This window comes from Odontesthes bonariensis, chromosome 22 (genome assembly GCF_027942865.1).
Source record: "Odontesthes bonariensis isolate fOdoBon6 chromosome 22, fOdoBon6.hap1, whole genome shotgun sequence".
In the NCBI taxonomy this organism is placed as follows: Eukaryota; Metazoa; Chordata; class Actinopteri; order Atheriniformes; family Atherinopsidae; genus Odontesthes; species Odontesthes bonariensis.
Window position 1 is genome coordinate 29,577,398 of NC_134527.1, and position 15,806 is coordinate 29,593,203.

General features: G+C 39.8%; 1 protein-coding gene across 2 annotated transcripts in view; it reads left to right on the top strand.

Moving 5' to 3' along the window:
- cnnm3 (cyclin and CBS domain divalent metal cation transport mediator 3) overlaps positions 1-15,290 on the top strand; it is a 37,534-nt gene extending 22,244 nt beyond the window's left edge. The window contains exon 11 of one of the 2 annotated variants that reach the window (XM_075455812.1): positions 7,511-15,290. In XM_075455812.1, coding sequence (XP_075311927.1) covers positions 7,511-7,560 — 50 coding nt within the window. In that variant the 3' untranslated portion in view covers positions 7,561-15,290. The remainder of the gene's footprint in view (positions 1-7,510) is intronic. The other variant, XM_075455813.1, reaches the window with a different exon arrangement.
- The last annotated feature ends 516 nt before the right edge of the window (positions 15,291-15,806 follow it).

The following is a 15,806-nucleotide window of genomic DNA, read 5'->3' on the forward strand; positions in this document are numbered from 1 at the left end:
TATATATTTATATATAAGTTAGCACATACACTTAAGTGCTAAAGAAACACTCTTATGCTGCTGTGGAGAGTTACGGTGTGTTTACGTATGTTACTTGTCATCAAAACCTGGATATCTGTTGTGTAATTTAATGCAGTAAACACAGACATAATGAAGTTATTTGTCCAGTCGTACGAAAAACCCTCCAGCTCTATATATAGATACAGATAGTTACTCTATTGATTCCAGAGGGAAATATTTTAGCAGTGTAGCTGTAAGTTAGCAGCAGATGCTAGCAAACAATGCTTTCTCATCAACAGTGATGGACCAAGCCGGAGATGTATCAAATCAAATCAAATCAAATTTATTTGTAGCACATTTCATGTACAAACAGTTCAAAGTGCTTTACATAAAATAAAAGCATTGCAGCAGGGAGTGTAAGAGGCATTAAAAATACTTAAAAGAATATAAATAGAAACAAATAAAATAATTTAAATGAATTGAAAAACAAGCAACAGTCTAGATAAGTTAAAAGATATTTCATGCATAGACACATGAGAACAGAAATGTCTTTAACCTGGATTTAAAAATGTCTACATTTGGTGAAAGTTTAATCTCCACTGGCAGTTTGTTCCACTTGTTTGCAGCATAACAGCTAAATGCTGCTTCTCCATGTTTAGTCTGGACTCTGGACTGGACCAGCTGAGTCCTTGGATCTCAGAGCTCTGCTGGGTTTATATTCTCTGAACATATCACAGATGTATTTTGGGCCTAAACCGTTCTGGGATTTGTAAACCATCAGCAGGCTTTTAAAATCTATTCTGTGACTGACTGGAAGCCAGTGTAAAGTTTTTAAAACTGGTTTGATGTGTTCAGATCTCTTAGTCCGGGTTAAAACTCCAGCAGCAGCGTTCTGGATGAGCTGCAGATGTTTAATGCTCTTTTTGGGAAGTCCAGTTAAAAGAGCATTAAGGCTCTAGCATGGTTGCCGCATCTGCTCGCGCGAGCGGTGTTGATGACGTCACGAGTTCGTGCCCGCCATAGGACCCTATATAGTGGCGCAAGTCGTTGCGCGAGTAGTTGCAATTTTCTCTGTCACAGAGGTGGCGCTGCTACGTGAAGGTTACCTCTACTCTACAACCACGAAAGTGGAGAAGAAAACAATGCCGCTGTCAAGAGCAAGAATACTGTAATTAATGATACTGCTGCAGTTTTCGGATCATTTTAAGTTTTTTAATTCAGTCAATAGAGGTGAAGGTTTGAAGCCCCCGGCATCAACAGAGTCTCTGCCCTCTTCTTTGCCTTCACGTATCTGTCCCGTAGCTTCTTCCACACATTCTTACAGAACTCTCCCTCTTTCCCCAAAGTTCTGCCCATCTCTGTGCAGCAGTTTTGGGAGTTTACGTGCTCCCTGTGCTGTTTCACTGCAGTTTCGTACAGCTGCCTGTACAAACGCACCTCCATCCGGTTCGTTGTGCTCGGTGCCGCCAAGTTACAAAAATCGACTGGTGCACGACACCGCGCTGCGCCGTCTTTTCAAGGGAAGCCCATGCCTGAAACGTCATTTTGACGTCACGGTGCGACACCGCCGTGACAGACGCGGCAACCATGCTACCGCCTTTACAGTAATCGAGTCTACTGGAGATGAATGCATGGATGAGTTTCTCCTGGTCTGTTTGGGAGAGGAAACCTTTAATTCTGTTGATGTTTCTGAGGTGGTAAAAAGCTGCCTTGGTGACAGCTTTGATGTGGCTGCTGAAAGTCAGATCTGAGTCTATCAACACTCCGAGGTTACCAACTTGGTCAGTGATTGTAAGGTCCCGAGTCTCAAGATATTTACCAACGCTGACCCTCTTCTCTTTGCTACCAAACAGAATGATCTGAGTTTTGTCTTCATTTAATTGTAGAAAATTCTCTCTCATCCAGGTGTTTACTTCCTCCAGACACTGACACAGTACGTCTGCTGGGCTGCAGTCGTCCGGTGACAGAGATATATAAAGTTGTATATCGTCTGCATAACTGTGATAATTGATGTTAAAATTCTGCAATATCTGACCCAAAGGGAGCATATACAAGTTAAACAGAAGAGGTCCAAGAATTGACCCCTGGGGACTCCACAAGTCATGGCCACTCGCTCAGATTCATAGCTGCCAAGTGTAACAAAATAACTCCGGCCTTCTAAGTAAGACCTGAACCAGTTAAGGACCGCTCCAGAAAGTCCAACCCAGTTTTCCAGCCTGTGCAACAGGATCCTGTTATCTACAGTATCAAACGCAGCGCTGAGGTCCAACAGAACCAGGACTGAAACATTACCAGAATCAGTATTCAACCTGATGTCGTTTAACACTTTGACCAGAGCTGTTTCAGTGCTGTGATGACATCTGAAACCTGATTGAAAGTTATCAAGACTTCCACTTTCATTCAGAAAGTCGTTGAGCTGGTTAAATACAACAATAATCTTAGATATAAAAGAGAGATTAGAGACAGGTCTGTAGTTGTTCATCATAGAGGCATCTAGAGTTCTCTTCTTTAGGAGTGGCTTAATGGCAGCTGTCTTTAGTGACTTGGGAAAAATGCCTGATGCCAGTGAGCTGTTAACTATTCGTAGGAGATCACTTTCTACTGAGGTAAAAACAGTTTTTAAAAAGTCGGATGGTATTATGTCCAGAGAACAAGTTGTTGATTTCAGCTGCCGAACTGTTTCTAGGATTTTTAAATCTACAATGTTAAATTGTGACATAACGTCAGAGTTATTTCTAGGTTTTAGACACAGATTAGTTTTCTTGTTTGTCTGTGTTGCGTGAATGTTTTGTCTAATTGTTTTGATTTTTTTGGCTAAAAAAGTTGGCAAATTCATTGCATTTCTCAGTGGAGAGGTCTGGGTTTGACTGTTTAGGAGGATTTGTGAGTTTTTCAACCATAGCAAACAGAGTTCGAGAATTGTTGACATTCTTGTTAATCATTTCAGATAAATGCAGCTGTCTGGCCTTGCACAGCTCATTGTTATAACTACGCAGGCTTTCTTTGTACAGCTCATAGTGAATCTGAAGCTTTGTTTTCCTCCATTTACGTTCAGCTTTCCTGCATTCTCTTTTCAGGTTTTTGACCGTAGTGGTGTTTCTACATGGGGTTTTCTGTTTGATCAAGGTGCTAATTCTTATCGGTGCAACAGCTTCCATTACATTAAAAAATTTTAAGTTAAAATGATCCAGCATTCCTTCAACCGACTCTGCGCTCATTGTTGGTAACATAGCTATGGCCTCCCTAAACTGAGCACTTGTTTTCTCATTGATGTACCTCTTCTTAACTGAGAAGCTGGTTGTTTGAACATTCTGAGTAATATGTAAATCAAATAAAATACAAAAATGGTCAGACAAGGCCAAATCAATAACCACAACAGAAGAAATATCAGCACCTTTAGAAATGACCAGGTCCAGAATGTGACCTGGAAGGTGAGTTGGTTCTGTTACATGTTGCCACAAACCAAACATGTCCAGCACAGAAGAAAATTCTTTGGCATTACCATCCGTCATATTATCTATGTGAATGTTAAAATCCCCGGTCAAGATAAAATGGTTAAAATCAGTCGAAATAACAGACAATAATTCAGAAAATTCATCAATAAAACTTGCACAGTATCCTGGAGATCTGTAAATGATTAAGAACAGGATTTTAGGAACACCCTTTAAAATAAAACTAAGAAATTCAAAAGAAGTCAATTCACCAAATGAGATCTCTTTACACTGGAATGTATCTTTAAATAAGGCAGCTTCTTCCCCACCTTTACCCCCATTTCGGCATTTATCCATAAAACTAAAGTTTGGGGGGGCTGCTTCATTAAGAACAGCAGCACTTGTGCTCTCTGTTAACCATGTTTCTGTCAGAAAAAGAAAATCTAAATTGTGTGAAATTATGAAGTCCTTAACTAACAGTGACTTATTGGACAGAGATCTAATATTAAGTAAGGCTAGCTTTGTGGAGTTTACACTGGTCTCTGTTGTATTCTGAGTTGTATGTGGTACCGTTAACAGATAGAGTCACCCAGGAAGATGACTGTTTTCGATTCCTTCTTTTACTAACTAATACAGGAATCCTACTGGGTCCCAGCTTGTTCTCAGAACAGCTGTCAGTAGTAGGACTACTATAGCAGGGACCCTGAACACATCATGGCATGGTATCTTTGGTTTGAACAGTACTATCTTTGTTTTGAACTCTGGGTGTTGTGCTGCTCCTTGAACACCCTGCACATCCCCTTGTGTCCTGCTCTGCCAGGACAGATAATGTAAGGGGGGGGGGTGCCCTGCGTTTCTCGGTTGATGGTGGTCGCTGGAGTCCTGGCTGGGATAGAGACATCCTTTTGAGACCTTGGGTGATGTGGAGTAAAGGGTCTGGTGAGGGGGGAGGGCTGGGGGTTGTTTGCCTCGCTGATGTGTCCTTCAGTCTAATCTGTACAGTCATGTTTGGGTTTGCCGTTCCAACAGCATGACGTAAATGTGCACCAAGTAATCTGCATCCAGTTCGATTGGGATGCACGCCATCAGCTCTGAAACGCTCCTTACAGTTCCAAAAGATATTAAAGTTATCAATGAACTTAATCCCATGGGCGATGCATGCATTTGACAACCATGTGTTCAGGCCAAGAAGTCTGCTGAAAAGTTCAATTCCTTTACCCACAGTAGGAATGGGGCCAGAAATGGAGACCCGTTGTGCTCCATAGTGACACAGTCTCTCCAACAGCAGAGAAAAATCCTTCTTCAGGATCTCAGAGCCAGTCTTCCTTCTCAGAATATCAGCAGACCCTGTGTGGACAATGATCCTCGTGCCATCTGGATGAGTAGACAGAATGGTCGGCAAAATATCTATCAGTTCCCTGACTGATGTATCAGAAAAAGTTATATTTTCCGTCTTTGCCATTCTGACATGCTGTGTTATAGAGTCCCCGATCAGAATGGTGTCTATTCCTTTTTGTGTGGAGGTGTCGATCGTTTCTGTAGTCCTCACCTTGGTTGTGGGATTTGGGCTTCTCCTGATAATGTGGTCACACCTTGGCTGAGGTTTGGGGCCATTTATTTTGTTTGTCTTCATGTTTGGGTTACATTCATCATCACAGACTCTATTTTGAGTCAACGGATCGTATCTATTATGCAATAGAACTTCAGGTGGCGGAGTGAGTGCTGGAGGTTTAGGTTTTGTGCCGGATTTACCTCTGCGACGGACAACATGAGAACAGATCCTGGCTGGGGTTGATGATTTGGGTTTGGCACCAACACTGTTCCAGTGGGAGATATCAGTCGGACCGTCCGACTGATATCTCCCACTTCAACAGATATTCCAGTGTCATTTGGACAGATCCAGGGAAGTGTGTCAGCCAGGGCTGCAGTGTGAGATTCCACATCAGCTGTGATCCCGTGTAGAAATATCTGAGTTAGTCCTTTGGCACACGAAGGCTCCACAGCCTGCACAGGAGCTATAATAGAGTCAATAAATTCCTCGTTGTTACGAATGTCTTGCAGCGTTTCAATCCTCTTCTCGAGCTGTGCTACCTTCGCAAAGAGTAGCTCACACTGTGTGCAGCTCACTGATACTGCAGGGTTAGGAGACATTGTTCTGTCCGATTCTCTTTGTAAACAGTTTACAAATATACAATTAAAAGAAAAAGAATAAAAGAATAAAATTATATCCAAGACTTGTGGAAAGAAGTAGAATGATTTAAAAGCGAATAAAGCAATAAGCAGCAGGAGGAAGCAGGAGGAAGCAGAGACACGTCTGCACTCTTCAGAAGCAGGAAGTAGTACACAGCGCAACTCGTAGTAATGCATGTGTACCGTTAATTACTGCGTTTAAACATTTTATTTATATTAACCTCATTAAACAATTGTACTTGGAGCCCTACATCTTTGTCAGAAACATGCCGATAATGTAATGTTAACACACCGAGAGGTACACAGCGTTCAATGTAGCAGCGAGAGTGAGGAGAGGACCGGTGTTGTCAATAACTCCTTAGAAGTTGCTGTACGTCATCTTCATTAGCTAAGCTGTTAGCGTTAGCTACTGCTAAAGGAAAAAATAAATCAATAAATAAACCATGAGGAATTATCTCTCAGATACTTCAATTTCCCTGCTCTGAAGTTCAGGCTCTGAGAGTTGGAACTGATCCCTCTTTGTGGCTCAGTTTCTTCAGTCCAGCGTTGAACTGGACCAAGTTGTTAAAACAGTGGGATGAAAAGTGGCTGATGCACATCCACAGTCTTTAGCCAACTCTGCTGGAACATTAGCCTCAGATAGAGTTTATGCACAGTCTTTAGCTAACTCTGCTGGAACATTAGCCTCAGATAGAGTTTATGCACAGTCTTTAGCTAACTCTGCTGGAACATTAGCCTCAGATAGAGTTTATCCACAGTCTTTAGCTAACTCTGCTGGAACATTAGCCTCAGATAGAGTTCATCCACAGTCTTTAGCTAACTCTGCTGGAACATTAGCCTCAGATAGAGTTTATGCACAGTCTTTAGCTAACTCTGCTGGAACATTAGCCTCAGATAGAGTTTATCCACTGGGCTCTGATATCCTCTGCTGGTAGATGGAAGATTTATGCTCCTCAGTACAGCTGACAGCAGAACATTTCCACCAGAAGCTCGCTTCATCCGCCTAGCAGGGTGGATGTGAGTGGCCGGGGCTTAGCAGAGGAGGTGGAGTCAACTTAAGGCGTGACATACTTTTCAAATGAAAATCAGAACAGCTCGTTAGATAAGGAACTTTTAAACAAAGGGGAGCTAAACAAATACCAGGGTTGTGTTTATATGCTCCCAGGAACAGGAAGAAGGGATTTTTACACAGTGTGTCACCTTTAAAAGGTGAACAGAAAAGAAAAAGATCACAACCTCCAATATGTCTATCTTTTGGACACATGACATCACCTGAAGTGGACTAATAGAGTGGCACAAAAAGTGATGAAAAATCTTACCTTATTTCCTCAAATAAAAACCGGGGTTCACTTAAATTCAGTGCGACTTAATGAGAGTAATAAAACACAACTTCATGTCAAGTTTTAACTGTCAAAGTTGTAGTTTAATAAATGTTTAGCCTGTTCAAAACTTATTTATCTGACTTCCCAGAACGAAGCTGACATTTTCAACGTATTTAAAGAAATTCTGGAGAGGGGAGTTCGGGGACTCCCATCGGGCTGAATCAACAGCTGGCTGACTCACGTTAGACGTGGTTGTTTCAGATTTCACTTCAACACATCAAAATATGACATCCTACTCAGAATGAGAATTAGAAGTAAAGGCCGCAAGTTTTATTTGAGGAAATGCAGATTATGAAACGATAACTTTCAACTCATCGATAAAGTTCTTCTTCTTCTTCAACTCTTCATGTTTTGTTTCATCTTTCATGTCTCTGGTTAGTTTGTTGTTCCTCCCGTTAACCTCATTCCTCACCTTAGATTTACAGTGTGTGTGTGTGCATTTTCATCTCAGTGATGACCTCATCCCTCACTCACCCCAGCTCTCCTCTCATTGGTTGGATTCCACAGGTGGTAGCAGACCCCAGGAGAGCTCCACAGAAGAGGAGGCTCATGGGTAGTGCGGTTCCATCTGTCCACTTTTTAAGTAAAAAACTAAAGAAAAACACGAACAAAACATGTAGATTTTTTGTTTGTTTGTTTTGACTCATAAATCTATGGGTGGAACGTAGTTATTGGATCAGACTGGAGTGAGAGTGATTTTATTTAAGTAAATCCACTGCTCACTCTACTCCTCTCCATCCCTCATGCCTTTATGTGATTCCAATTCAATGATTATTTTATATTTGTATGTATATAATATGTCTGTATAAATATAAATATATAGGGTGACAAAAGGAGGAATGTGAACCTTTTGGAATAAATTTGTTTTCAGGATTAATTGGTAAAAAATGGCATCTTATTTTCATCTTCAAAGACAGTTCGTTTGAACTGATAACGTACAAATTAACTGTAGTTTTAATTTCAGATAATTTAAACGTGGTGGGAAAAATAAGTGAACGTTTGACGACAGTGACATCCCCCCTGCTGGGTGAGGGGTGGTCAAGCTTCAGTGTTTAACATTTAAGGCCTTTACGCATCAAGTCTGTCATTTTATTCCAATATAGTTGAATTAATCTTATTTTGTCGTCTTTTGTCAGAACATTTGCTCCACATTTTTTCATTTAAATCCATCTTTTCATCACTATTGCATTTGGTCATTTAGTGACAAGCCAACACACTTCACAGTTTTTAAAAGACAAACACCTGACACCCTTTCACATCTAAAGACAATGTTACCTTAGTTTTAAGTCACAGACAAAAACCATTTCCCATCATGCATCTGGTGGAAACTTAACAACGATGAGGTTGACTGATAAGTGGCTTTTTGCCTCATTGCCTCACTTAGTTTTAAACGGCTTTAAGACAAAACAAAGAATACAGAGTTGTGATAGATTACAGCAGAACAGCTTGGAATTGGAAATGATCGGTAGGCTACTGATGACAAGGCAAAGGAATGCACGAAATGTACGCAGTAGTGATTTTGCTATAGGCAGCGATATGACAGCTATTTATCTCTCTTGTTTAGATTAATGTCGGTTGAGGCCGTGAAAAAAATGTGGCGTAACAACAAGCGAATTACGAATATACAAATCTGTTAGATTAATAAAACGCACTGGACTCAGTGTGCAGGTTTCTTGTCTGTAATGATTTTCGGATGATGGAAAAAAAAAAAAAGAAAACGCATCAGAAAAATACAGGCTAGGTGTGCAAATTCCTTTAGGCCGATCCACTAAGTTCATAACTTAGAGAATCCCTTCGTAGACTTAGTGGTGTTGTTTTCATTACCTGATTTAGAACAAATAATATAAATCCAAAGATGCTGCAGGTCGCCCTCTACAAACCTTCTGCCATGTTACTACAGTAGCCCAGAGGGAACAAACTAAACACTACTTCTACTGAGGGGGGGATACCGCAGTTCATGACTTTGGTTTCCAGCCCCGCACCACAGGGTGATGGCCTCTTCAACATGACAACAAATTCCCGTGTACGGCTGCACGTGCAGGGCTCACACAGAGATGTGCTTTTATGACAGTGGTGTTACACCCCACAACACTAGGAGGAGACAGAGTGCAAGAAAAATCTCTAGAGTTACTTTACAGCTGCTTCCTAACTGTTGTCCTTAAAGCTTATAGCTGTGAATTTAGCTTAACTTCAGTTATATATTCCACTTAATTAGTCAAATGTATCTATAAACTACTTTTTAACCCTGTTTAGCTTTGTGCCAAAGAAATATTGAGCAAATACAAAATGATCGATGTGTTACGCTAATTAGCTCATACTGACATTAATGTTAGGGTTTACTTTATTCCACTTTATTCCATTTGCATGGTGGTATTGGCTTAAATAATTCTTGAAAAATCATTTTAAAAAGCAGATCATTCCAGAGGGTTCACATACCATTTTTTCTAAAAATTTAATTTAGTGGTGCCTTTCTTCCAGGTTTAGCCATTCTCACTTAACTTGTTGCATTGTCATTCCTAATTTTTTTTATCCTGCTGGGTGCCAAAAACTACATGTGTTTATGTGTATGTGTGTTTTCTGTTTGCATGTACTGAAGAAACTATCCGTTTGAGACAAAAAAAACGCTGAAATTTAGTGTAAAAAAACAAAACAAAAAAACGATTTGCACATTAAATTTGTGCACTGTGTAAAATATAGTAATAGTAATTTTATGAGATGCGAGGTACGTCCAGATTTTTGTACCTTCAGATGACAAAGCTTTCACACATGAAGTTGTGTGTTTGTGTAGCTGATCGGTGGTTTATGCCAAAAATAATAATATTAGGTGTAAACTTTCTAGTTTAATATGGATCGAACCTGTATTCAGACAGATGTCTGCACAAACCTGTTTTGTTCTCAAAGCTGAAGTGAGTGGCTTCACTTCTGGGTAAATTAAAGACTTCTTTAGATTCGAAAACATGACTGAAGCTCTGTTGCGCTCACCCCTGCAGCCTTTTGGGAAAACCACTAAAACAACAAGTAACAATACTAAAACTTTGCTGGGGGTGGTTATGAAGACCAACCAGACCAAGTAAAATGTTCTGATCACCTCGTTTAAATATCCAGAGCCAGCGTAACGTCTTTTTTCCTTAATTCAAGAGAGAACGATTAAAATAAATAAAAGTTGCACTCGGTGCACTTTTTTGAATGCTAACCAAAGTTACTTCAAAATTCGACATTTTCAACTACATTTTTAAACCGCATTTCCAACTGCGTTTTCCGAACATTGTCAGGTGTTTGTAGAGCCCTCTCAAAGCAGAGTACAAATAACGTTTGTGGCATTGTTTATAAATACCCTTTTGCGTCTAGAAATGCCGGTTGGTGTTTCAAGGAGCGTTCACAAACAGCGACTTATGTCTAAATCAGTGTTTATACACTCGATTGGTGGTATTAAGTCATTGGTTTGCAGTGAAAATAAGACAAACAGTGATTCGTAAGATCTAAGTCTGAGTTATACCTCTTTTAACTGCCCTTGCGCTTGCGTCTTGCGCTTGCGTTAATGGCTCGAGACGTTTATGCTTCATTTTGCTTTGTCGGCGGTTGCGTGTGCTGCGTGGCAATTCACCGCCAGGACAGTAGGTGGAGCAGCGGGTTTTTTCAATGACAAGCCTACTACGATGAAAGGAAATTCACCGCTGGGACCTCTTCGGCAAGTCTCTCTTCGAGTGGATTCATGCTTCTTCTTCTTCTTCTTCGCTTTCTACCTTGGCGTTTGAAAACAGCGGTTTTTTATTAGGGGATGAAACCGGAAGATGAACACGCCGCCGGATGTGATGTAGATAGTGGCTTGCGCTCGCGTCTTGCGTGAAGTTTAGAAAATTGAGGTGACACACGCAAGCACGCAAGGGGGGGCTTGCAACCGCGCAAGGGCTTGCGTTGCGTCTTGCGTCACCGACCATAAATCAGGCTTTACTGTTGTTGGTTTAACGTGTATTGGTAGAAACGCTTAAAGCAAAAATAATGTGGCTCTGGAAAATCAGAGCAGTTCTTAGCTCCTCATTTTATAGGACCGCCTAAGAACTGGCTCCAGCACCAGCTCCAAACTGGGACCACTTTGGTCGAAAAGGGTTCAATGAGAACTCTTTTGGTTAAAATAAAGCATCAGTGCAGTGCAGACCCGTAGAACCAAGATGTTGGGGTTGAGGTTGTGTCACTACTAATCTGTTGGGCTGAGTTTTTTTTGACCATCCTCTTATTATTACATGAACTTTGTAACACTGCTGGTTTGGTGTTAATCCAACATGCCTGACTAACTTGCTGCGATGTGCGATCTATCCTGCCATCTGAGATGAGGTAAAGGAAATCTCTTTGAGATATGTAGATATATCTAGAGAACTAGAACATTGCAATTATATCGTGATTACAAATCAAAATTGAAAGCAAGATTTTATTTGAACCTCTTTACGAAACATACCACAATAAGGATAATAAGACTCAGCCAAAATTAAAACTTATGCAAGAACTTTCTTACAATGTCCGAGACTCATTCAGCTACCTGGTTATCCCCCTGTGATTCAAAAGAAGAGCAGCTCTATGATTTTACTTTAAGTTTCCCCTCTTGTTATGTTATTCAAATAGATTCAGAGACCTTTCCCCTTTGCAGTCACACCTGCTGGCTGAATGTTAAAATATCCTTTTGGTGTGCCAACATCTGCCAATGTCACAACTTGAAGATTAATGCAAATTGGTGGCAGTTTTGGTCTCTGTTGTGACTTCTGTGACCACACAAACGTCATTAACACAAATGTCAGCCAGCAGGTGTTATCGGTCGTTAGAATGGGGACATCGGTCTGCAAGTGCTACTGATTGTTGCTGCCATGAAACACCGGCCAGCTGGTGTCAGTGAACGTTACCATGGAAACACCCCACTGCAGGTGTTCTTTGAATGGAAACATCTGCCAGCAGCTCACACTAAGGCCAAGAATATATTTGTGCACATTCTCAGAAATGAACACAATGTGTTCGCAAGCTACAAAATGTCGGTGACCCATAGAGCCAAATTTAGGTCATAGGGTCGGTAGTGGTAAAAAAAAATTAAATAAATGTCTGTCAGTTTAGAAGACAAGCTTGTGTCTTTACATAGTGACAAATATGCTTGTGAATCTAGATGGCGAGAAAGCCGTACCATTTAGGAAACTTAATGGAGAAAAATACGAGATAAATGCAGGGTGGCGTATTTTTCCGGCCTCAATAATCTTGTGTCCTTCCTTGTGCATGAGTACATGAGTAAAGTATATTGCTGGCCTTGCTGCTAACGTGATAACTTCTAAATTCTGACTTAAAGGTGGGGTAGGGGTTCTTTTTCTGGAACATTTTTTTACATATTGCTTGAAATACTCTTCACACCCCCATTGCAACCAATTAATTAAAAGTTTTGACACAAATATGAAAAGTTTTAGTGGCCTCTAGAACGTACAATCTAGGAAAATGATTGGATACTGATGCCGTCTATCAAACTGCAATCTGCTCCTCCCTCCCCCTCCTTCCCCCTGTGCGCGTACCCTGCTCCGTGAACGAATTACACGTCCAGAAGCTTGGCAGGAAGCTAAACTAGAGCCAGCTTGGCTAGCACCTAGCATTATTAAACGTATAGTTATCATATACTAAATACTAAAAACGGCAACGATCGATGCTTGCTGTCAGAACAGCGCTCGTGCACCTTCGTGCTCGTGCGTGTTCATGTACTCTAGAGGCGTGCCTTCGGGGGGAAAGTGAAGAAAAGGGTTGGGACTTTTTACCTGTGTATTTTCAAAATGCAGCTTCGCTGGACTCAAAATCCAGGATCTCCTACCCTACCTTTAAGGCTTTTCGCACATCAACTTTTCATACCCATTCTTTAAATCTGTCCTTCAACTAAAATCGTTTCTCAAAAAACCTTTCACAGAGTCTGATGCATTTTTCTAATCTATCTTTTGCGGATATTTGCAATTTAAGACAAAATGGAGTGGTTAAGATTGAGCACGATGAAGTCGTCCACAATTAAATAAATACGTGGCCTCTCCGATCTGTTAACAAGATTCACCAGCTGCTGAAATGTTTAAGAGAATAAATGTTTCAGTGCAGATGTAACTGGCATAATGTCACATCGTATTTATTTTTTATATCAGACAACCAATATTTTAGTTTGGGTTTTTTAAAATTTGTTCAACTATTGAAGATGTAAAATAATTTAAAAGCTTTCCTGCTGGGACTCTCGGCTCTTATAAATGATGGTCAAACCAAACTCAACTTTAAAATCCAACAGAGGGTGCTATGAATCTGCAGCCTGTACTGATCTCACTCATTTAAACAGTCATATAAAATCTGGAGCTTGAAGACAGACAAACAGATAAAAGGGCAAATGGATCAGGGTTAGCTTTAACTAGCTTCAAATAGTCATATATTTGTCCAAGGAGATCAATTGTGAACTACAAAGCACCTTGTTTGTCAGTACATGTTCATGTATATTTGTCTCTGAATGTTACATTCACTATTTCACTAGTACATATCAACAAGTACGCATCTATCTTCACTCCATGACTCATACTGTACATCAACAGTCTTACATGAATTTTAAAAATCCATCGATCGTTGTTGTGTGTGTTTTAACATGTGAATTATGTCAGGAATGGTTTAAACAACCCATTTTACTTCATATTAATATTGAGGAAATGGTCAGAAACTGGTGTTTTAATGGAGGGTTTAGATTATGTCAGGTCTACCTTAAAAAGACATTCACATGCAGGCTGATAAAGTTCTGTGTTACTGTTTAGAGAATTGATTTGATTTGATTTGATTTCAACTGAGAGTGAATGGGGCTTGATGTCAAAAACCTACAGTTCTTGAGTTAAAAAAGATCAGGTCAGTTAGACACCATAACCCAACACTAATACTGATCTTTAATGATTAGTTACTATTGTGTAGATAGAATTCATCAGAAGGATGGACTGCCCCTTAGTTTGTTACTTCCTACTAACTCCATGATTCATGACATTAGAGCCCATTTTACACTGACGAATTGCCAGTTTATGAATTTTTTTCTCCATCATTTTTCATGTGATAACCCAATCCAATCCGTAATGAAATGTGAATTTCATCTCAAAAACTGATGTTGACTTGGTTTCCATCCAAATGTATAGCAAATTTTAGCCAATTTTTACATGGTTCTAATCGAACTGATTAAATAAAATGCGATTTACAAGAGTTAATTAATTGAGAACAACAACAGGATGACCTGATAAAACAGTAAAACCTCAAATAAAGATAAACTAATATGATTTGAAGCCAGGCAACGGAAAGAAAAGAAGAAAATTAATACTTTTGAACAACTAATCAAAGAGTTCTGCTCACAGCTCTTAGTGTACTTGTAAGTCATATGATTTCTGTATGTCATTTATTTGCTGAACCTGTTTCCTTTAAATGGAGTTTCATTTACAATAACAATTTACATTAACATGGGGAAGACGTCAAATACATTGTATCCAAAGACTTAGACATTCGCTTAACTTTTTAAATCCAATGAAATGCATATTTTTGCCTGAACAAGAGTATTGTGGGTTTTATTCACCATATCTAAGTGTAGCTGAAGCAGATCATCCTCATATTTAGCGTGAAGAGGGAATACTGTTGGGATTACTATATTTTACTAAGGTAGACCGGAAAAATCCCAATCAGAGCCAAAACAGCCTCACAATATAAAATGCGACAGGTGTAAAAATAAAGCATATCGTCCTTAAAGCAGCAGCAGAGTTGTTCAGAAGCTCTAAATCTGCTACATTACATTACCACCACATGTCTCTTTGTTTTTCTATTCTATGTGCATTTGATTTCGTCAGTATTATCACATATAACCATATTAAAGGAGATTTTGTTTGACAGAATGATTTTTCAGAAAATATTTTCCAATGTTTACTTTCATTTTGTTCATTGTTTTGACATCAAATGACTGAATGTAGAGAGATAATCACAGCTGTACTACTAAACTGATGAAATTTTGAGTGTGGAAGATGTTGGTGTTGAGAAACCTTGTATTAATATATGACTGCTTAGATAAGATATAATTAGAGGATTTAATTTAAAGGTAATTGGGTTTAATTTTCAGGTACAACACTGTTACTACAGGAGTTGTTTCCGCTGTCCAGGTTACATTTGTATAGAACTTCCGTTTTATGTAGTTATTTTTGAGAATGCGGTTGCGTTTGGGTGCATTGAGACTGCATTTAACACTTTCAATAATTTCTTTGGAAATAAACTCAATCTTATTCTCAAAGTGTCGTTTTTTTTGTCCGTTTTCTCTCTATTTACGAAGTCTTATCAAACAGAACGACTTCATTTCGATACGTTTTCCGTGAACTTCCCTTGAGAAGAAACAAGTGACTCACACTGACAGGTCTACATCAACGGGCCCACAGTGACAGGTCTACACCGACGGGCCCACACCGACAGGTCTACACCAACGGGCCTACACCAACGGGCCTACACAGGCAGGTCTACACCAACGGGCCTACACCAGCAGGTCTACACCAACAAGCCTTTCCAAAGACAGGAACTTGCAAGTAGAGTGCATTTATTTAGCCAAAGATACAGACCAAACATGCAATGACATTACTCCAGAGTTGACTGACTAGCTTACTCTATGGGGCTCCTCCCCAGTCTCCATCGCTTCTTCTTCTTATTATTTTTTGACTGCCTGAGACCTTATACAACATCATAAATCACCCTTTAACTTTAGCCGTGAATCATTCCATCCAGGTTGTATTTTTAAAAAGGTATTTTTTAAAAGAAT